Below are 23,351 nucleotides of genomic sequence, written 5' to 3'. Positions count from 1 at the left end.
AGTGTTATTGGGTGGACCTAGTCTAACATCTGATATCATATTTGTGTTTTTATGAAGTGGGAGTAGAAGGAAGGCAAATATATTCAAACCATTTACTGCTTTGAACATCCTTATTGTTTGGAGTTCATGTGGGTTAGTTAGCCATAAGTCTCTGTGACTTGTGCCATACTAGCAAAGCACCTTACAAAGACAGATGAAGAGAATTGCAACTTGAGTATCTCTATTGGTACACTTCAGGAAACAATATACAGTTGCAAGAAAAAGTATGTGAACCCCTTGGGATTACGTGGAGTTTTGCATGAATTGGGCATAAAATGTGCTCTGAACGTCATCTAGGTCACAACAATAGAAGAACACAGTCTGCTGAACATAATACTACACAAACATTAGATGTTGCCATGGTTTAATTGCACATAACATGTAAACATTCACAGTGCAGGGAGGAAAAAATATGTGAGGCCCTAGCTTAATGACTTCTCCCAGAGCTAATTGAAGCCAGGAGTGAGCCAACCTTGACTCCAATCAGTGTGATGATATTGGATGTGTTGCTGACAGCTGTCCTGCCCTTAAAAAACACACACCTGTTTTGGGTTTACTGGTTTCAAGAAGCACTGTCTGATAAGAACCATGCCTCGCAGAAAAGAGCTCTCAGAAGACCTACGATCAAGAATTGTTGACTTGCATGAAGCTGGAAAGGGTTACAAAAGTATCTCCAAAAGCCTTGATGTTCATGTGTCCACGGTAAGACAGACTGTCTACAAATGGAGAAAGTTTAGCACTGTTGCTACTCTCCCTAGGCGTGGTCGTCCTGTAAAAATGACTGCAGGAGCACAGCGCAGAATGCTGCATGAGGTAAAGAAGAATCCCAGAGTGTCAGCTAAAGACCTACAGAAATATCTGGCACATGCTAACAAAATGACTCCAGATCGTTGTGCAGGTCTGATCTGCAACTACAGGAAACGTTTGGTTGAGGTTATTGCTGCCAAAGGAGGGTCAACCAGTTATTAAGTCCAAAGGTTCACATACTTTTTCCTCCCTGCACTGTGAATGTTTACATGTTATGTGCAATTAAACCATGGCAACATCTAATGTGTGTGTAGTATTATGTTCAGCAGACTGTGTTCTTCTATTGTTGTGACTTAGATGAGCACATTTTATGCCCAATTCATGCAAAACTCCACGTAATCTCAAGGGGTTCACATACTTTTTCTTGCAACTGTAGCAGAATAGTCCTCTCTGTCCTGTAAAGAGTTATTCTATTGGCCAGAGTCCATTATTATCTTCCCCTAGAGAAGACCTAGTCAGGTTGGGTTCTGTGGGAACCGTACAGCCTGATGATGAGTTGACTTTTTGGCTGAGACAAGGAAAGAATACAAGTAAATCAAAGCACACACAGCCATTACGGGGGAGATAAAACTGTCCCTTACAACACTATAAAGTGCATGTCAAGCTAAAATCCTATTATTTTGGTTTTGGTTGGAGCGGCTAAGGTTTGGAACCTCTCCCTGGTTATTACTGCTTTACAGGACTCTGTTAGAAGGCCAGCTTGCCCTTATTTCCTGTCTGTTGAAACCATTATAAACAGGAAAGGAACTTAGGGAAAGTCTGTAATATTTTTGCGGTTTACTTCCTTTCTGGTAAAACATTGTCAGCAGGATGGGAAGTGAGTGGAAACCTCTCTATATAGGATTTCCCCATTTCTCTTACTTGAACGAAATCTTTTGGTTTCCCATCGCTTTCTGTCATGAGTCAATAGTAATCAGGATAGATAGAGAGGGTGAATGTCCCCACTAGAGACACAGACCGCAATAAAAACTTAACAAAGGGTTTAATCCTTCCATTATCCGAAACAAAACAAATGTCATTATAGACACTTTGGTGTTGATTTACTAATACTGGAGAGTGCAAAATCTGGTGCAGCTGTGCTTGGTAGCCAATCAGCTTCTAACTTATGGGCAGCACAGTAGCTAAATGGTTAGCATGTCTTTGGAGTGTGGGAGGTAACCGGAGCAGGGGCGGACTGATCATTTGGAAACTCGGGCACTGCCTGAGGGCCCAGGGTCAGTAGGGGGCCCCATGAGATGCCCCTGGTACCTTTTTCATAGGCTTTTTTGAGTTTGGGCAAGGACACAGGGGACCCATTATCCACTATTGCCTGGGGGCCCCATGAGTTGTCAGTCCACCCCTGAACTGGAGTACCTGGAGTAACTGGAGAGGAAACCCACGCAGGCAAAGGGAGAACATGCAAACTCCATGCAGGTGGTGCCGTGGTTGGGATTCAAACCAATGATCCTAGTACTGCCAGGCGTAAGGGCTAACCATTTAGCCACTGTGCTGCCTGTGACGGGAGTGACTTTTGGGGGTGGGGGGACCTCTGTATCATCTCCCCAAATCATTATGTTTAACCCACCCTGTGCCTGTTTAAGGGTACAGGGTGTACATGTGAATGTCCCAGTATTGTGCATTTGTGTGTTGTCCTTTGTCTAGGCCACATGGCTGTCCATTGTCTGTTTGCCATGTGCTACCCCCCATTGTGCTGTGTCTTCCTGTCCAGCCAACTATTATGGGATGTACTGTTTGTGTATTGGTGTGGGGGTTGGTCAATGTCCTTTGCCATGTGTTTCATCCCATTGTTCTGTGTCTTGATGGGATGGGGAGGGGTGATGATGTATTTCCTGTTCTTGGTTGTTTCCCCGCCCTCTGTATATATCCTGTTGTTTGTGTAAAATAAAGTAGAGTTGGCTTCCTGTTTAAGAAGAGCTGGGTGCTGTCTATTTCCTGAGGGATTTCAAGGGTGTGGCCCATGGATGGTGTTCTGACAGGGGAAGCTGCGGAATATACCCAAGTGCGGTCGGGTACCGGTTCCGTTACACTGCCCATCTTTCTTTCTCCTAAAGGGGCCTTATGTTAGCACCTGGCTACGCATACAAACTCAGGTAGTGCTGTGGTTGGAATTCAATCAACCCACCCTACTGCTGCTAGGCGGAAGTGCTAACCACTTAGCCAATGTGCTGCCCATATTATTTCACACATATTGCCAACTTATAGGTATTGTTGGTTACGTTTGCATGAATGGTGAGAAATTTGCAAAGTGATTATTTTTATAAATAAACCTCTTTAGGAGAAAATTAAAATTTCCCAGCACAAGAAGATGGGAAGACAAACTCTAGTCAGTTACTATAATAATACCTCTTGTCAGTGCCCCTGTCCAGATGGACTTCTGACCCTCAGCTGGAGCCAACTTCAGAGAAATCGATGTTGCACTTCCTCCTATATTGATTTCCGCAAAGGGGAGATCTTCTATAGCATTGTTCAGTTTAAACTTCAAAGACTAAAAAATATATAAAATGTTTAGTTTGTTATGGGCTCATCAACATTCTTATTCTTATTAATATTATTATTATTACATTCACAATACAAACATGGATGACGGGGCATTTCCTAAAGGTGACAATGGCATCTGCTGGAGCTAGCACCATTTAGGGGTAACAGAAATGTATGTACAAGTTATATTTTAAAAGAAAAGTGTGGGAATACAGAAGAATAAAAAATTATAACTAGATGGCTGCAGCACCAATCCCAGCTGCAGCTGTCTCCTGCCGGCTCTAACCCGAGAATTGAGCGATCAAACACTGCTGATCGCTCAGTTCTCCCACTCTGCTCTGAACAGAGAGCTTTGACTGTCAGTCCTTGGTTCTCTGCTCTGCCCTTCCCCTATGGAGGGGGTGGGAGGAGCTGAGCCAGCTGCCGGTCCAGGCATCTGGGTGGATGCAAACTGTAAAGTCGGGATTTTTGTCAAGCCTGGACAGGCTGAGTGACGGGTTTTAGCCCGCTGTTGGCTGGAAAAGGGGAACAGGAGTGCAGAACGAAGTGCACTCCTGTGATCCAGAGGCGGAGTACTGTACAGCCAAAAGAGCTTTAACAATACTGCTCCCTTAACCACTTGACGACCGGAAAGGTTTTAACCCTTCATGACCAGAGCATTTTTTTGCTACTCAGTCTGTGTTACGTTAACTGGCAATTGCGCGGTTGTGCAACGCTGTACCCAAATGAAATTAATATAATTTTTTTCACACAAATAGAGCTTTATTTTGGTGGTTGTTGATCACCACTGGGTTTTTCAGCTTGGATTCACACTGATGAGGCGCGTCATTTGCAGCGGTTTCTGTGCGAATTCCACAACGCATAACAATCGGACCCCTGCCGGTGTCTATGTTAACAACACCCTGAAATTGGTCCACAAAATGCGGTGTGATGTGCAGAATCAGATAGCATGGGTGTGAATACCCATGCAATTCAATCCTAGTGCGGACCAAAAAACAGGTCCTGCACCTTTTTGGTGCGAATGCAGCTGCGATTTGAGCCGTACAAAATATATGGCTCAAGTTGCACCACACAGAACTCACATATGATTTGAACAGGAATGAGGTGCAGTTCCTGTATGAATCACAGGTTGTATGCCGCACCGAGTGAACCCACATTAATTTTTTATTATATACACAAAAACAGACCAAAAATTTTCTAATTTCTGTTATAAAACATATTCAATAAAATCAAATGTCTTCACAAATCTATGTCAAAATGTATTCTACTACATGTCTTTGGTAAAACAAAACATCCCAATAAGTGTACGTTAATTGGTTTGTGTGAAAGTTATAGCATCTACAAACCATGATATACCTACAGTACTGGAATGTATGCAGGTTTTACTTTCTCACTATCTGTCACATTTCTTGAGGTGCTAAAATACCAGGATAGTACAAACACCCCCCAAATGACCTCTTTTTGGAAAGGATATACCCTAAGGTATTTGCTGAGAGGCATGTTGAGTCCATGATGTACTAAGTTTTTACCACTTTTTTTTTTTATATTTCTCACACACTACATGGGTATACATGGAATTACATCCCAAAACACATTTTGCTTCTTCGGCTGAGTATAAGGATACCACAAGGGTGAGACTTTTTGGAAGCCTAGCCACATGTGGGGGCCCAAAACCAATGAGCACCTTCAGGCTTTTAAAGGGCATAACATCTTCATTTGATTTACTGACTATATATTAGCTTCATAGGCCCTAAAATGCCAGGATAGTACAAACACCCCCCAAATGAAGCCTTGTGGAAAGTAGACACCCCAAGATATTTGTTAAAAGGCATGGTGAGTATTTTGCAGATCTCATTTGTTGCTACAGGTTTTTGGAAAATGAAGAAAGAAAACAAAAATGTGTTTTTTTATTTTATTTTATTTTTCAAAACCTTGTGACATAAAATTAGATCTGCAAAATACTCACCATGTCTCTTATCAGGCATGGGCGTATGTATTCTGTGAGCAGCAACCTTCAGTGCTGTGCTGATTGGTGTTCCTGCAAAAAACAACTTTTTTTTTTACTTCTCAAAATGTGTCTCAGAATGTGATAGACAATTTCCTGACTACCTAACATCTTTAGAGACCCTATTTGTGCAAAATTGTGTAAACTGCTGTACTGTACTATGCTGTGTTTGTGGACGGGGTCTAACTGTAGGTGAAAAATGAAACATTAAAGTGGTTGTAAAGGCTAAAGGCTTTTTTACCGTCATGCATTCTATGCATGAAGGTCAAAAACCTTCTGTGTGCAGCATCCCCCCATCCTCTCATAATACTCACCTAAGCCCCCTCTCGATCCAGCGATGTGCACTAGAGTCTCGGCTATCCTGGGACTCCCTCTTCTCATTGGCAGAGACAGAAGAGGGAGCCATTGACTCCTGCTGTTGTAAATCACAGCAAGTGAACCACTGAGAAGAGAGGGGGGGGGCACCACAGCTCCATGTGTAAATGGACACATGGAGCAGTAGGTGCCCCCATAGCAAGTGAACCGGGGGTGATAGCTCCTACCCACAGAGAAGGGGGAGGAAAAGAAAAACTAGCTAGCCAATTCATGACTAATTACTACCACGTTTTGCTAGAATGTAGAGAAAAAGAACAAGATATATATATATATCCACATACTTTCACATGTGTAAATAAAAGTCTGTTTATCTTACGTTTCCCAATCTAGAACAAATAGAAATATAACAACTCAACTATTCTATTAACCTCCCTAGCGGTCTGATTATGTCAGTATTTCTGTGCTCAAAGCGGTACATTATTTTCAATGGAAATATGTTTTTTTTTATTGTAGGCCTGTAATTCTTAGGAATAACTCCCTGAAATCTGTCTGAACAACTTGAAACACAAAATCATAAATTATAATATAATAAATAATCATAAAAATAATAATATAATAATAATACATTTAATTCAATAACATAATCAAACCAAAAACACTGAAATGTGAAATATAGCGCCAAGTTCGCACATCGCTGAGCAAAGTCGCAGAATCGTTTTCAGTGTCTGATGAGGAATTTCCCCCACGAATCATTATCACTCAATTCTGCAAGTGGTTCTGATTTACTATCGCTGTTCTCTAGCCGGTCTAAAACCGATTTTGACCTAAAGGGACGCTTTTTGGACGCCATGGACGTTTCTCAGTTTCAAGGCAGAAAGAACAGTAATAATGCAGGCAGGGCGCCGGACAAAGCACTCGGGACAAAATGTATGTGAAATGGTTTGAAACAGGAATACTATCAGATTTTAGTGTACTGAGTGAATGTCACTTTTTTACATTTTTGAAATTCCTGCCGGTTCTGTCCCCCGTACGTCCCGACGCTCGCTGGGAACGGAATCCGGAAGACAGATGCCGGCATCAGCCGGAGGACATTACAGGGGACACTGCAAGGGGACATCCCGGGAGTGCAGGACAAGGTAAGTGCTGGAGGGATCGCTGGAGAAGCGCTGCAGGGTACACCCGAGTGTAGCTCGGGGTTACTGCTTGTGGTACTGAAAGTTAACCCCGAGCTACACTCGGGAATACCGCCAGGGGGTTAGGATCCGACACATTCATACATATGTTAGTAATGTTAATAATCAGATATTAGATATTAGATCATGGAAGTCTTCTAACACAAAAGGGCCTTCAGAAAAGGAGAGAACCGCACACAGTCACTGAGGCCCTGAGTTAGGTCGGTACTCACAATGCCACGGGATGACTGGTTGCTTCCTTCAGATATTCACTGGGCACTCTTCAGTGAGGGAGAAAACACAATGCCACAGGACAGCAGGAAACATCCTTCTAACCTCCATCAGGCACTCTTCAGTAAGTTCTCTAGACCAGAATCCCGGTTGAAACCCTTCAAATAGGCCCTCTAAATGAGGTCCCAAATAGTTATGCTACAGTTGGGACCTCATGGAGAATAATGCAGCATTCAAGCAAAGTGCCCTTAGGGGCAGAGCCCCTTCAGGTTAGGGGCTCCTCCTGCAGGACTGGACCTACTCAATTTCTGCTCCGGGCCTCAAACTATTTAGGGGTTTTCCAGCCACCTACTTGGTACACCTCCCCATAAATATTCACACTGCCCTTCTGCCTTTCCTCCCACTGTGATTCCAGAACCCCCTAGAATGCAGGGGATAGAATCAGACCAGCAGCCTGTGAAAAACTGAGCAGGATAAAGCAATCAACAACTGCTCCACTGGACACAGAGGAGCCAGACTAAATGTACCTAGCATCCTATTCCCTAACTTGGAGAGTGCTACACACTATTTACTTTTTTGTGATTGAAGAGGGGCACTCCTTCATATAGTGGGATGGTACCTAGAGACCCTCCTATTTTTAAAGGGCTTCCAGATTCCGATTAGTAAAGCACACTAAAAATACTGCCAAGTATTACCTCTGGTATAACACTGGCGTTCGGTCCTTCAGCATTCACTTTGTACGTTTCCCCAGAGATTAATATGGTGTTGGAAGGTTTATCAATCTTATTAAATCCAGTTTTTTCCTTCTGATCATCAAGTCTCTGTATGTAATGGAAACAAAGAATTATTTTAAATGAATAAAAATGTCCCCTGAATAATCCACAATGTAAAACAGCAGTCATGTACAAGGCGTGTGCTTCTCACTTAATTAGCAATATAACCCACATGAAGAAAAATATATATAAAATATACTGTGTATATATATATATATATATATATATATATATATACACTGCATGTTGAAATGAGTTTTTATTACAAAAAATAAAACATATTTTTAAAAATACATTTCAAATACACTGTATGTCTTTAAAAATACAAATCTACATTTTTGGAATGAATTTACAAATATATGTAAGAATATATGTTAAAATGACTTTTTATATGTTAAAAATCTGAAGAATATATTTCAAAAATATATATTTCAAATATATTTTTCAGATTTTTTTTCAACATATAAAAAAATAATTCAACATGCAGTATATATTATATATTCTCTCTCTCTCTCTCTCTCTCTATATATATATATATATATATATATATATATATATATATATATATAGAATGTGGCCAAAATTGCACAATTTTAGTATTTCAAATATATGGCACTATATTTGGGGAGAATATTTTTAAAATATATTTCATATATATTTTTATTCCATATGGGAAGCTAGATCAGCACAGTGGCTAAATGGTTAGTACTTCCCCCTGGCAGTACCGGGGTCGTTGGTTCAAATCCCAACCACAGCACCACCTGTCCGGAGTTTGCATGTTCTCCCTGTGCCAGTGTGGGTTTTTTCCAGTTTCCTCTTACATTCCAAAGACATGCTGGGAGGTTAACTGGCTCCTGTCTAAATTGGCCCTAGTATGTGTATGTATGAATGTGAGTTAGGAACATTAGATTGTACGCTCCTCGGGGGCGGGGACTGATGTGAATGTACAATATATATGTAAAGCGCTGTGTAAATTGACAGCTCTATATAAGTACCTGAAATAAATAGTAAAGCTAAATTCAACAAGTACAATTATTTTCATCATGGAGAACCAAGGAGGGCTAAAAAAAAAACACTAAAACAAGGCTGAAAAAAGCTGATGTATTTGAGTCCTATTAGTGAATCATTTTATTTCAGTGGTAAGAAAAAAGTATGTGAACCCCCAGGGAATTAACTCCTTTTCTGCAGGTATTTGCTATAAAATGTGATCTGATCCTCGTCTCAGTCACAACACTCGACACAAACAATGTTCTTGAGCTGATAACACACAATTCTAGTTTTTCGTGTCTTTATTGAACGCATCCATTAAACATTCATAGTGCTGGAGGAAAACATAAGTCAACCCATAGACAACGAAAGCTACTTGGAGTCAGAAGTCATCGCACCTGAAGTCCAAATAATGGAATGAGTTTGAAGGTGTAGCTCAGAGCTACTTTGACTGATAAAAGATGATTAAACAGTTTGCGATTGCTGTTTATAAGAGCCATCGACTGATGTGAACCATGCTTCACAAAATGGAGCTCTCTGAAGATGTTTCAATCACGAGTAATTAATATGCATAAGGCTGGAATCTCAAAATGTTTAGGCCTTCATCGGTCTACAGCAGTGGTCTCCAAGCTGTGGCCCGCGGGGTGGATGCGGCCCTCTGCTGGCTTTTATCTTCAGGCTCTGTTTCTTCCACTGATGCGAGGCACTATTCCTCCCAACCATTAGGCACCATTCTTCCAACTGACACCAACGATGAGGCCCTATTCTTCCCACTGACACCAATGATGGGGCACTATTTCTCCCACTGACACCAATGATGGGGCACTATTCCTCCCACTGACACCAATGATGGGGCCCTATACCTCTCATTGACACCAATGATGGGGCCCTATTGCTCCCATTGACACCAATGATATTCCTTCCACTGACACCAATGATGGGGTCCTATTACTCCCACTGACACCAATGATATTCCTTCCACTGACACCAATGAAGGGGCCCTATTCTTCCCACTGATACCAACTATGGTGCACTATTCTTCTAACTGACACCAACATTGAGGCCCTATTCTTCCCACTGACACCAATTATGGGGCCCTATTCGTCCCATTGACACCACTGATGGGGCACTATTCCTCCCTCTGACACCAGTGATGGGGCTCTATTCCTCTCATTGACACCACTGATGGGACACTATTCCTCCCACTGATACCAATGATGGGGCACTATTCCTCCCACTGACACCAATGATAGGGCGCTATTCCTCCCACTGACAACACTGATGGGGCACTATTCTTCTCATTCACACCACTGATGGAACACTATTCCTCCCACTGACACCAATGATGGGGCCCTATTCCTCCCATTGACACCACTGATGGGCCACTATTCCTCCCACTGACACCAATAATGGGGCCCTATTCCTCCCACTGACACCACTGATGGGCTACTATTCCTCCCACTGACACCAACGAGGGGGCCCTATTCCTCCCACTGATACCAATAATGGGGCACTATTCCTTCCACTGATACCAATGATGGGACACTATTCCTCCCACTGACACCAATGATGGAGCACTATTCTTCCCACTGATACCAACTATGGGGCACTATTCCTCCCACTGACACCAATGATTGCGCACTATTCCTCCTACTGACCACAAGCACTATGTAATTTTTTTTAATCCCACTAATTGTGTACTCCCACTGGCCACAGTCCGGCCCTCCTAGAGTCTAAAGGACAGTAAACTGGCCCTTTCTATAGAACGTTTGGAGACCCCTGGTCTACAGTGAGACAAATTGCCTATAAATGGAGACAGCTTAGTAATGTGGTTACTCTTCCTAGAAGTGGGGCTCAACCAAGATGACTCTCAAGGCGCAATGCAGAATCCTCAACGAGGTAAAGAATAACAAAGTAATAGCTAAAGGCTTGAAGGCATCACTGAACCTAGCAAATACCCCTGTTCATAAGTCTACCATGTTAGGTCTATTACACACTATGAGAAAATCGAACGAACAACGGTCCAACTTTACTATTCTGAGCCCCCTATAAGGCTACTTTCATATTGATGTGCTGCAGCTTACCTCCACCACGGGTGCAGCACAGTGCATCTGCAACTTTCCTGGGTTAGCTGCGCTTTACCATTGACTTCTATTATATTGTTCAGGTGTGGTGCACTTTCAGAAAGTGTGCCAAACCCGCAGAATACAATAGAAGTCTATGGCTTAGCGCAGCAAACCCGGGAAAGCTGCAGGTACACTGCACCCGCAGTGTGGGTAAACCGCAGCACACCAATGTGAAAGCAGCCCTATACTGATATGCCCAGTGTATTGCTTCACACTCACCTGAAGATCTCTCCTTTCCTGCTGCTGGCACCACTCTGAAGACCGTTAGCTGGGATAAGAGGTGGAGTGCAGTTGGTATCACTCAGCATGGGACAGGAGCCGGCATTACAGAGGAGGCATCGGCTTATGTGACTCTACAGTCCAACTTTACAAGTAGTCCCTCTGCATTGCACTCTGTTCTATGCTCTGGGATGGCGGTTCAGCGAGCCCAGACCACAATCCACCAGTCACCTGGCTGCGATTTACTGGTTGCTAACCCCCCCCCCCGCTATATATAGACAGTCGGGGAGACTGACAACTCATGGGGCCCCGCGGGCAATAGGGGATCATGGGGCCCCTGTGTCCTTGCCCAAACTCAAAAAAGCCTATGAAAAAGGTACCAGGTGCATCTCATGGGGCCCCCTACTGACCCCGGCCCTCGGGAAGTGCCCGAGTTTCCAAATGGTCAGTCCACCCCTGTAGACAGTATATATTTTTTGAGAGGTAGAGACCTGTCTCCTGATATTTTATTTTTGTTTATGAGTTCAGATATCCTTTATATGCTGAAATTATAACAATTAATATCTATCTTGATATTATCGAGCAGCAAGGGGGTGTAAATGACAGACCTGCGTGAAAAGAGTTATACGTGTTTTTCGGCCTATAGTTAATATATATGTATGTAACACCCTCCTAGTTATGCTAGGGGCCGTTAGAGATCTCAAGTTGGCTAGTTAGGAGCTGCTAGTCCAGCTGGGGTCAAATTTGGGACAGGGCTGAGAAGCTCTTCAGACAAGCCTCTCTGTGATTTCCCCTGATCTGAGGATCTCTGGGAGAACCTTGGGGACAGTGGGAAGATCTGAGGAGTAGCTGGCTGCACCCCTTTAGGGACTCTGGCCAATCTCCAACAGGCAGTTAGAAGGGGCTGGACTCCATTAAAATGGTGAAGGAGCTTGCTCAGTCAGGAGGAGCAGGAGGAAGAGTTTGTGGTAAAGATGCAGAGAGATGCAGAGAGCGAGGTGCTGTGAGGCTGTGAGGGGGTCTTCCTGGATGGGACCTGCCTGCAGGCCTGGAGTCTGGAAGGTGGAAGCTCAGACCTCACAGGACTCTATTGAGGGAACCACCTGTGGAGCAGGAGAAAGTCGCCCAGCTCACATGCCTGGTTGCTGCACTTGTCCACATGGCTTACAGGAGAGCACTTTGAGTGAGTACACCTCAGGGGCGGACTGACAACTCATGGGGCCCCCGGGCAATAGTGGATCATGGGGCCCCTGTGTCCTTGCCCAAACTCAACAAAGCCTATGAAAAAGGTATCGGGAATCTCATGGGGCCCCCTACTGACCCTGGGCCCTCGGGCAGTGCCCGAGTTTCCAAATGGTCAGTCCACCCCTGGTACACCTACAACCCCTGGGTGGATTGGAAAACCAAATTTGCCCCATGCTCTAGACCAGTGATTCCCAACCTTTTTTTCAGTGAAGACACCCTTTAAAGTTCTGGACAGTCTTGAGGCACCCCATTCTAAAATGTAAAAAAAAACTATTCTAAAAGTTCTATATAACGCAGCAACATCCACACATGTAGGACACCCAACGTTAGAGTGGATTTATTCTTCCAAAGCAAATATACATTTGCACACTGGGACTGACTAGTATCGCATTGTTTCTCCTCTCCCTCAGTTTTTCTACATCACTGAGCTAATGTGACCCCAGCACTGACAGAGAGGGGCGGGGGAGGGTCAAACTAGGATGCTGTGCAGGCAACCAACATCCTCCTTATGGTTGTCTGGACGCCGGCGGCTAGAAGGTTGTAATAGTGCACAATCAAAACCTTTGTGTAACTAAGTCAGGCTTGCTCCACCTGATACAAGTTGGGGCAATTTTTAGTCATTTTGCCAAGACACCCCTGAAGAAACCTCAAGGCACCCCGGGGTGCCTGTGCACACTGGTTGAAAAAGGCTGCTCTGGTGGCAGTACAGTGGCTAAGTGGTTAGCACTTCCACCTGGCAATACTAGTGTCATTGGTTTGAATTCCAACCAGGGCGACACCTGGCTGGAGTTTGCATGTTCTCCCTGTGCCTGCGTGGGTTTCCTCCGGGTGCTCTGGTTTTCCTCCCACACTCCAAAGACATGCTGGTAGGTTAATTGGATCCTGTCTAAATTGTCCCTAGTATGTGTATGTATGAATGTGAGTTAGGGACCTTAGATTGTACGCCCCTTGAGGGTTAGGGACTGATGTGAATGTACAATATATATGTAAAGCGCTGCGTACATCGATGGCGCTATATAAGTACCTGAAATAAATAATATATAAAATAGAGACTATGAGCCTTATCCTAAGGGAACAGAATCCGGGTCCCCAGCTCAGGACCAAGTGATTGTGTTGTTTGGAGGTGCTGGCTAGCACTCCAAATAAGTTCTGAAGTTCCAAGGAGGAAAAAGTAGTAGTTCAGGAAACCTGTCCAAGTTATCATCCCCCAATAAAAAAACATCAAACAAATGCTCATGGACTGGATTCCTGACCATATGTGAATGTTCATGTGGGGGCATTTGAAGGACTGGTGAAGCAGGACTATAGAGGGACCCGCAATAAATAAATGTTCTTGAGCGGCTCCTACACGGTTAGTGCTACATATACTTAGATGTTTTCCTGGAGCTCCATTTTAAGGCTCCATGTACACTTCTTAATGATGGAAACTGACTGCTGGAAAACGTAGGTTAAAAAATGTCTGTTTAGCTACGTTTGCGTACCGCGTTTATGAGCGTTTTGGTTTAGAAGTGTTTTTTAAAGATAACCTCAGGAGACCTTCCCAAATGTCCAGAATGCACTGAAAAACAGTAAAAAAATAACTATTTCAGACATTTTGAGAGACATAGAGAGAGCAGAAGCAGAGAGAGCAGTATGTGTTGAGATTAGCTGTCTTTTTTTGTGGTGTTTGGATGTTCCGGCTCATTTCTGTGCAGAAATTATTGCAGCCGTCTCTGACGTATTTTCTTTCATGTGAAACCTCAAAGTATGGTGTGCCGGGTCCATTTGAGCAACGGGAAAACGCTTTACATGCATTTTTCATGATGAAAAAAGGCTCTGGACAGCATCTGGAAATGGAAGAGTTAAAAAAAAATTTCAAACGCTTATAAACGCATTTAGCCGCATTTACAAGCGTTTGGCATTTGAAATGCTGATAAAATCTACTCCTGAACACACGTTTTCTGTACCGACTGTAAACTCAACTGCCTGTAAATGACTGTAAATGACGATGTGTACACGGACACAGAGGAGGACATTAGGGAGAGTTCAGGGGCTGCTGAAAAAAATGCAGAAAAGATCCTAAACGTGAGTTTATCAGCCGCAGTGTACATGAGCCCTAACACTTACTCTTAAAACACTTGTTTTGAAAGCCCAACTGGCTTTTGGCTGGCCCAAAAAATAAAACATTGTTGATCCCCACCCTCCCCATGCATATGCAGGGTATAATACTCATTTTTTTGCTTTGGTCCTCCCTCCCACCCTCAGTACCATCCTGCATTGTGCATCATGATGTCAATCAGGTGGGCAGGGACCTGTAAGGTAAAATACACATGGACATGGACCCCACCCAGATTGATGGACATGGACCCCACCCCCGATTGACTTCTCCATCACATCCAACAATGCCACCATCAAACCCGCCCCGCAGGCCAGAGTACTTGGTGTCATTCTGGACTCCAACCTATCCTTCCAGCCCAAAGTCCAATCTTTAACAAACTCGTGCAGACTCCACCTCCGCAACATCGCCAAAATCCGCACGTTCCTAACCCCAGAAACCACTAAACAGCTCATCCACTCCCTCATCGTATCACGACTCGACTACTGCAACTCCCTCCTCACTGGCCTGCCTCGCCGCTGGCTATCCCCGCTTCAGTCCATCCTGAATACGGCTGCCAGACTCATTCACCTTTCCAACCGCTCCATCTCCGCCACCCCCCTCTGCCAATCCCTCCACTGGCCTCCACTCAGTGTCCTCCACCCCCCTCTGCCAATCCCTCCACTGGCTTCCACCCCCCTCTGCCAATCCCTCCACTGGCTTCCGATTGCCCAACGGATCAAATTCAAAATCCTAACACTGACGTACAAAGCTGTCCACCATACTGCCCCGAACGACATCACCGACCTAATATCCAAGTACCGCCCAACACGCACACTCCGCTCCTCACAAGACCTCCTTCTCTCTAGTTCACTGGTCTCCTCCTCCCATGCCCGCCTCCAGGACTTCTCCAGGGTGTCACCCATCCTCTGGAACTCCCTGCCCCAACCCATCAGATTATCACCTACTCTCCTCTCCTTTAGGCGCACCCTGAAAACCCATCTCTTCAGGGAAGCCTACCCCACCCCCTGCTAACTTGACCGACCTCCTCCACTCTTCCTACCACTCCATCCCCCACAGCTATCTCCTCCTGTGCCACCATCCCCTCCCTCCTAGATTGTAAACTCGAAAGAGCAGGGCCCTCGATCCCCTCATGTTTTGCATTGTATTGTTATTGTTCTGTCACATGTTCTGTCCCCCTTTGTAATGTACAGCGCTGAGCGAACTATTGGCGCTTTATAAATACTGTATAATAATAATAATAATGGACATATTACCTGCAGATCAGGATTCCTGCACGGCACCAGATACAAATGAGTGCGGTATTCTTTGATTTCTTCATTGTGTGGACTCATTATACGGAAGTATAAAAGAACCTTCCCATTAATTGGTATGGATCTCCTCTTCAGTGTCAAAAAGGAAGTGGAACGAATCATAGCTCCGGCACGGGAGAAAGTGGGATCCTCCAACACAATGTAGGATGCATTAACGCTGGTTGGGGTTTTAAAATGTACTTTTTCTTTCTTAAAGTGGCCGTATTTAATGCTGGATTTGTCCCTACCGAGACCTGTAAATGTAAAAAGAGCATTACATAAGTATAGGTAATACACCCCCTCCAGGGGGGGTATTGAGGTGCGCCAAGTACAAACGTTCATATCACTTAGAGGTCCCTTTGAAATGTTTATTGGTTAAGAGCATTGGATACATCCGATGCATTTCGGGGGGGAAAGGCCTATCCGTTCTTCATAGCTTGTGCAGTGGATGTTATTAGAATCATGATGAGACCAACGTTGGGGCTTAATAAAGACGGTCAAATCTTAATGACACTATAAACTGCAGGCAAACGGACAGTTACAGTCTCTCTGATGGACAGCTCTATGGGGATGTGATGGTCAAGTATCCTCAAACCTTGGCCATGAATGTATTTAAAATGCTGTAAAAAGAACAATGGTGCTGTACAAATGTCAAAACTCCAAAGATAAGTTAGGGTAACAGGCTGGACAATCCCAAATCTTTCTGTCCTGTTTGTAATCCAAGACATTTCCCTTAGCAGTGCCAATGGAGAATTACCTGACCTGCCTGTCCTGTACTCAAGGCCACTAACAGGAGGTACATGCAGCCTTCTCATACTGAACCCTGGACCCCCTACTGACTCAGTAGTGCCTAGACAGCCTCAGTTTAGCATCATATAGGGTCTGAACCAGGGTAGGACTGAGCATTTGGAAACTCAGGCACTGCCCAAGGGGGAGTAGGGGGCCCCATGAGATGCCCCTGGTACCTTTTTCATAGGCTTTTTTGAGTTTGGGCAAGGACACAGGGGCCCCATGATCCCCTATTGCCCGGGGGCCCCATGAGTTGTCAGTCCGCCCTTGGTCTGAACCAATCACTGCTAACCAGTGGCGTCCCGAGGCAGTCCGCACCGATGACACCGGACCCGTGCCAGAAAAACGTACCTTTTCTTGGAGCGGGTCCGGTGTCACCACGTATAGGTTGCATGCCAACAATCCTGCGATTTTTGTAAGTATGTTTTATGTCTTTTTTATACATTTTAATAAACCTTGGATAATGCGCTAGGTGTTTGCAGCACCTGTGTGCTTTTTTCATTCATAGTCTGTGACCTACCTTCTAAATACAAATAATGTGGCAGGTGCACACTGGACACCACGCCTGGCTCAACGGTGATGTTGAACAGAGGACCCACGAGTTCATAGCCGCTGTCTTTGATTTGTTTTATGTAGTCTTTGCCATATTCCAGCTCATAATCAATTGTGACCGGCGATTTCACCTGGAATTTAATCCCCGTCTCCGAGCAGCAGAAAAGCTGGCCAGGTTTGAGTTCAAGCCTAAATAATAAAACAAATATAGATCCCTCTCAAGCAAATTACTGGAAGTGTAAAGTGTGTGAGAATATATTTTCTTTTTCTATTTAGAGCTAAAACTATATTTTTATATATATACTATATACAGATATATATATATATATATATATATATCCAAAAGTATTGGCTCCTCCCTCCAAATCATGTGATTCAGGTGCTCCAATCCCCTCCATGGACACAGGTGTATACAATCAAGCCCCTAGGCATGCAGACTGCTTCTACAAACATTGGTGAAAGAATGGGTCGCTCTCAGGAGCTCAGTGACTCCAAGCGTGGTCCCGTGATAGGTGGCCACCTGTGCAATAAGTCCATCCGTGACATTTCCTGGCTACTAAATATTCCACGCTCAACTGTTAGTGGGATTATAACAAAGTGGAAGCAACTGGGAACAACAGCCACTCAGCCACCAAGTGGTAGGCCACATCACATGACAGAGCGGGGTCAGCGCATGCTGAAGCACACAGTGCGCAGAAGTCACCAACTGTCTGCAGAGTCAATAGCTAAAGACCTCCAAACTTGGTGTGGCCTTCAGATGAGCCCAACAACAGTGCATAGAGAGCTTCATGGAATGGGTTTCCATGGCCGAGCAGCTGCATCCAAGCCTTACATCACCAAGTGCAATGCAAAGCGTCGGATGCCGTGGTGTAAAGCACGCCGCCACTGGAATCTAGAGCATGGAGACGTGTTCTCTGGAGTGACCAATCACACTTCTCTGTCTGGCGATTCGATGGACATGTCTGGGTTTGATGGTTGCCAGGAGAACGGTACTTGCCTGACTGCATTGTGCCAAGTGGAAAGTTTGGTGGAGGGGGGATTATGGTGTGGGGGTGTCTTTCAGGGGTTGGGCTTGGCCCCCTAGTTCCAGTGAAGGGAACTCTTAAGGCGTCAGCACACTAAGACATTTTGGACAATTTTATGCTCCCAACTTTGTGGGAAGAGTTTGGGGATGGCCCCTTCCTGTTCCAACATGACTGCCCCCCAGTGCACAAAGCAAGGTCCATAAAGACATGGAGGAGCCAGTTTGGGGTGGAGGAACTTGACTGGCCTGCACAGAGTCCTGACCTCAACCCCATAGAACACCTTTGGGATGAATTAGAGCGGAGACTGCGAGCCAGGCCTCCTCCCCCGACATCAGTGCCTGACCTGACAAATGTGCTTCTGGAAGAATGGTCCAACCTTCCCATAGACACCCTCCTAAACCTTGTGGACGGCCTTCCCAGAAGAGTTGAAGCTGTTATAGCTGCAAAGGGCGGGGCCAACTCAATATTGAACCCTACGGACTAAGACTGGGGGGCCATTAAAGTGCATCTGCGTGGAAAGGCTGGTGGCCCAATACTTTTGGCAATATAGTGAATATATATATATTATCCACAAATCTGCAATGCTAGTAGTATGTATGCTTCTTATCTTACCTGTAGGCCTTCCCATGAACACTTGGAGACATGATGTTGTCGTCCTACAGTAATATAAAAATGAATATGAAATATTGTATATTTAATCAGTTTTACAAAGGTTAAACTTGAGGTTATATTATCTGTAGAGATGAGTTTTGGGTTCAGACTGAAGTTAAACATGGTATGAATTTCTCTTGTTTGGTCAACAGCTGAACAAAATGGGATGTTTGCCTTCCCGCCCTCTAAACGCGGAACCTCAGATGCCTCGCGAAGTAACACATTTAGCAGCAGCACCAATACAGATGCTAAATGTGGAATCTTCCTTCAGGCTGATTGTTAGGGAGCTGGTGGCCCCCGGTAAACTAGTAACAAATGAGCCATCCCCTTAGTGGATCAGCACACAAATGCAACAAATATGGTACATTTGCACAAATACCTCAAAGGGAAAGGTTGCACATAACCTGTCTTCATAATTTTGGGGAAAAAGTTGCTTAACCCAGGGGTTACCCCCTAACAAAGTATCCTCCCCATAATAATGACATGTGTGTAGAAATAGGGATTGGCTTAGGGACGGACGCAACGTAGTTAGGACCACATAACAAAATTCTTAGGATATGCACGCCTTGCTGCCCTCAAAAGACCGGGGGAGTCCAAATATACTGAATATAGAAAAACAAACAGAGGGCGCACCGGCCTAGTGCATTACCTTTAAAATATGTTTATTAATCACTTCCAGTCCGGACACTTTCCCCCCCTTCCAGTCCGGACACTTTCCCCCCCTTCCAGTCCGGACACTTTCACCTCCTTCCAGTCCGGACACTTTCACCCCCTTCCAGTCCGGACACTTCCCCCCCTTCCAGTCCGTCACTTTCACCACCTTCCAGTCCGGACACTTTCCCCCACTTCCAGTCCGGACACTTTCACCCCCTTCCAGTCCAGACACTTTCACCCCCTTCCAGTCCGGACACTTTCACCCCCTTCCAGTCCGGACACTTTCACCCCCTTCCAGTCCAGACACTTTCACCCCCTTCCTGTTCAGGCCAATTTTCAGGTTTCAGCACTGTCGCACTTTGAATGACAATTGCGCGGTCATGCAACACTGCACCCATATTAATTATTTAGCATTTTTTTGAGACAAATAAAACTTTATTTTGGTGGTATTATTTCACTGGTGGGATTTTAATTTTTTTTTGCTATATAAAAAAAAAAGTCCAAACAATTTGAAAAAAAGTGTTTTTCTTATAAAATTTTGCAAATAAATAATCTTTCTTCACAAATCTTGGCCAAAATGTATTCAGTTATCTTTTTAGTAAAAAAAAATAACCCAGATTAGTTTATAACCAAAAATTATAATTTTTCAAAAAACATTTTTTACATTTTTTTTTTAACATACTGTCACCCTAGCAGTACAGTGTCTCCATGGTGACACTGTACTACTTGTGGGGGGGCGATGAAGATTTTTTTTTTTCACACTGATTGCTTTTACACCCATAAAGGTTGTATAAGCAATAATTTCTAATTCTCTCTGGCTGCATTCTTGCAGCCATTGAGAAATACTGTGTGAGCTGTGATTGGTTACAGCTTGTCACATGGTACAAGGCTGCTGTGATTAGCCCTGTACCATGTGACCTCTGTGATCATTCACAGATTTCACATGTAGTAAGCAATGATGTCAGAAGTGACATCTTGCTTACTACTATTCATGTGATCACTGACTGGCCAATCAGTGATCACATGATCGGGACCTCACACAGAGGTCCCGTACAGCGGTTGGTGTTCCAGTGTGTCCTCTGGACACAGCGGGCACCGGATCGCGGTGCCGCGCGCTCCCAGGGAGGGCGCACAATCCAAAGTGGCAGGCGCCATTTATGAAGGGCGAACTGCCCCTGGACTGCCACCGTCCAGCCGTTTATATACAGCGGCCGGACAGGAAGTGGTTAAATAATAAAAGTAGGTACTGTACTCAAAAATTGTCAATACAGTCAAAGGCACATCATGAAGGAACAGCTCGTATCTGTCCATAATGGGAACTCTGGACATCCAACAGGCTGACGTGTTTCAAGGACTAGCCTCTTCCTCAGGGCCAACTGACCAAATGTCTGTCCCTCTCTTTTATATATGCTCATTAACGAATCATCAAAGATTACACATGGGCCGTCCTAAACACTCCCAGGGGCCCATATGTAACCTTTAATGATTCATTAGCTAGCATTTTTTATGACACTTGTCCCCGCCCCTGGGAGTGTTTAGGACGGCCCTTTGATGATGAGGGACAGACCTTTGGTCAGTTGGCTCTGAGGAAGAGGCTAGTCCTCGAAACGCGTCAGCGTTAAGGTAATGCACCCTCTGTTTTTCTTTCTCTATTCAGTAATGACATATGACCTGATCTGATCCAGGAGATGGGTAAGGATTTTGGGGGGACCCCACATCGTTCTTTTCTGTTTTTTCTTTGAGTAGGGTCCCCCTTTAAATTCATACCAAACCCTTAACAAAGATAAAGGTCTGGTATGCAGTTTTAGGGGCAACTCCATATAAACTCCACAAAACTTCTGCAAAAGTGCAATTTTGGAAGAAATAAAACATTGCCGTTCTCTGCCAGCCTTTTTTTTTTTTTTGAGGGGGGGGGGGGTCCCTATGTTCTTTTTTACAAAGAAAACCAAACTGGCAGGAAAATGTATTTTACTGGCAGCTTAAATTGTGATTTCTTTTTAAATGTCAGATTTGTTGTAGTAAGTTTTATACAGTATACAGATGTGCCGCTTCAGAGGCACCCCCTGGGGCACCCCCCCAGGCATTTTGTGTAATCAGTTGCAGACTTTGGGCATGTGGAGCAGTTCATCATTGTAGATAGGATGTGTATGGCACATTCAGTCTCTCTCTTTCCCTGTTTGCCAGGATCCCCCCTTCCAGTAAACAGCAATGTCGGCTTGGATTCATCAAAGTCGGCATTGTTGTGTACACAGAGCAGGTCGGCAGCTCAAGAAAAGGATTCTGACAATGTTTATAAATAACACTGCTGAGAAACTACAGAAAGGTACAAGGTAACATATTGTTACTTTTGTATCATTCTGTTCATTCATCTGCAGATCAAAGGCCCCTTTCACGCAGGGTGAATCTCTCTGCTGATCCCCGCTGAGCAGGCGAATGACAGGTCTGTCCTCTCTGCTGCTGCAGAGCGGACACAGACACAGCCCGCTGATTTCAATGGGACGAATGAATGGAAATGGACCGCTCGTTTGTTTCCACCAGATCGTCATCTGATCCAATCCACTGGACGGATGGGGAACCAATCAGATGTTGGCGGGTGCCGGTCCATAGAAATCTATAGATGGACTGATCGGGTTTGCCTGAAAGATGGACATCGGTCCATTCGTGTGAAAGGGGCCTAAAGGATGAACTTTGGTCTGAAGATGATGTCAGGCAGTTTTTTAAATAAAATGTTTCCCTGTTTAACCCCTTATTAACCTTTAGTTTACTTTAATCAACTCTAATTAACTCCTTATTCAATTAGCATTTACAAGATGATTTTGTTTTTGTTCTTTTCTGTTTTATCAATCATTAATATTTAAACGTTTTTGTTTGTTTTGTTCATTATTATATATACCTTTAACCTATATTTATACATTTCACATTTTAAAAAAGCACAAAATGGAAAAAAAACACTTTATTTGTAAATAACTTGCCAATGATTTGTACCAGAATCATAATTTTGGTGTGCATTCTGGTATTCTGAAGTTGAGAAAAAGACAACTAGAAAGGGCTGACACCATTCAGTGTACAAAAATGTTGTAAGTCTTCAGCCCACAATAGGAAAGTAAGAGTTCAGTGAGATGCTACAGAAAGATACAAGGTAACATATTGTTACTTTTGTATCATTCTGTTCATTCATCTGCAGATCAAAGGCCCCTTTCACACGGGGTGAATCTCTCTGCTGATCTTCACTGAGCAGGCAGATGACAGGTCTGTCCTCTCTGCTGCTGCAGAGCGGACACAGACACAGCCCGCTGATTTCAATGGGACGGATGAATGGAAATGGACTGCTCGTTCGTTTCCACCAGATTGTCAGCTGATCCAATCCACTGGACGGATGGGGAACCGATCAGATGCTGGCGGGTAGGTCCATAGAAATCTATAGATGGACTGATCGGGTTCGACTGAAAGATGGACATTGGTCCATTTGTGTGAAAGGGGCCTAAAGGATGAACTTTGGTCTGAAGATGATGTCAGGCAGTTTTTTAAATAAAATGTTTCCCTGTTTAACCCCTTATTAACCTTTAGTTTACTTTAATCATCTCTAATTAACTCCTTATTCAATTAGCATTTACAAGATGATTTTGTTTTTGTTCTTTTCTGTTTTATCAATCAATATTTAAATGTTTTTGTTTTTGTTTGTTTTGTTTATTAATATATATACCTTTAACCTATATTTACACGTTTCACATTTTAAAAAAGCACAAAATGGAAAAAAAACACTTTATTTGTAAATAACTTGCCAATGATTTGTACCAGAATCATAATTTTGGTGTGCATTCTGGTATTCTGAAGTTGAGAAAAAGACAACTAGGAAGGGCTGACACCATTCAGTCTACAGAAATGTTGTAAGTCTT

General features: G+C 44.0%; 1 protein-coding gene across 1 annotated transcript in view; it reads right to left on the bottom strand.

Moving 5' to 3' along the window:
* Positions 1-23,351, bottom strand: part of LOC149435984 (NACHT, LRR and PYD domains-containing protein 1b allele 3-like) — a 45,901-nt gene that overhangs the window by 5,770 nt on the left and 16,780 nt on the right. The window contains exons 3-7 of the mRNA XM_089662187.1: positions 18,763-18,806; positions 17,094-17,314; positions 15,749-16,038; positions 7,743-7,868; positions 3,190-3,331 (exon numbers count right to left, since the gene is read on the bottom strand). Of these exons, the coding sequence (XP_089518313.1) occupies positions 3,190-3,331; positions 7,743-7,868; positions 15,749-16,038; positions 17,094-17,314; positions 18,763-18,806 (823 nt within the window). The remainder of the gene's footprint in view (positions 1-3,189; positions 3,332-7,742; positions 7,869-15,748; positions 16,039-17,093; positions 17,315-18,762; positions 18,807-23,351) is intronic.

The sequence above is a fragment of the Staurois parvus genome, unplaced genomic scaffold (assembly GCF_062004578.1).
Source record: "Staurois parvus isolate SC_StPar_1 unplaced genomic scaffold, SC_StPar_1.0 ptg001435l, whole genome shotgun sequence".
Lineage (NCBI taxonomy): Eukaryota > Metazoa > Chordata > Amphibia > Anura > Ranidae > Staurois > Staurois parvus.
The sequence above is the reverse complement of the archived record's forward strand: the minus strand, read 5'-3'. Positions and strand labels throughout refer to the sequence as shown.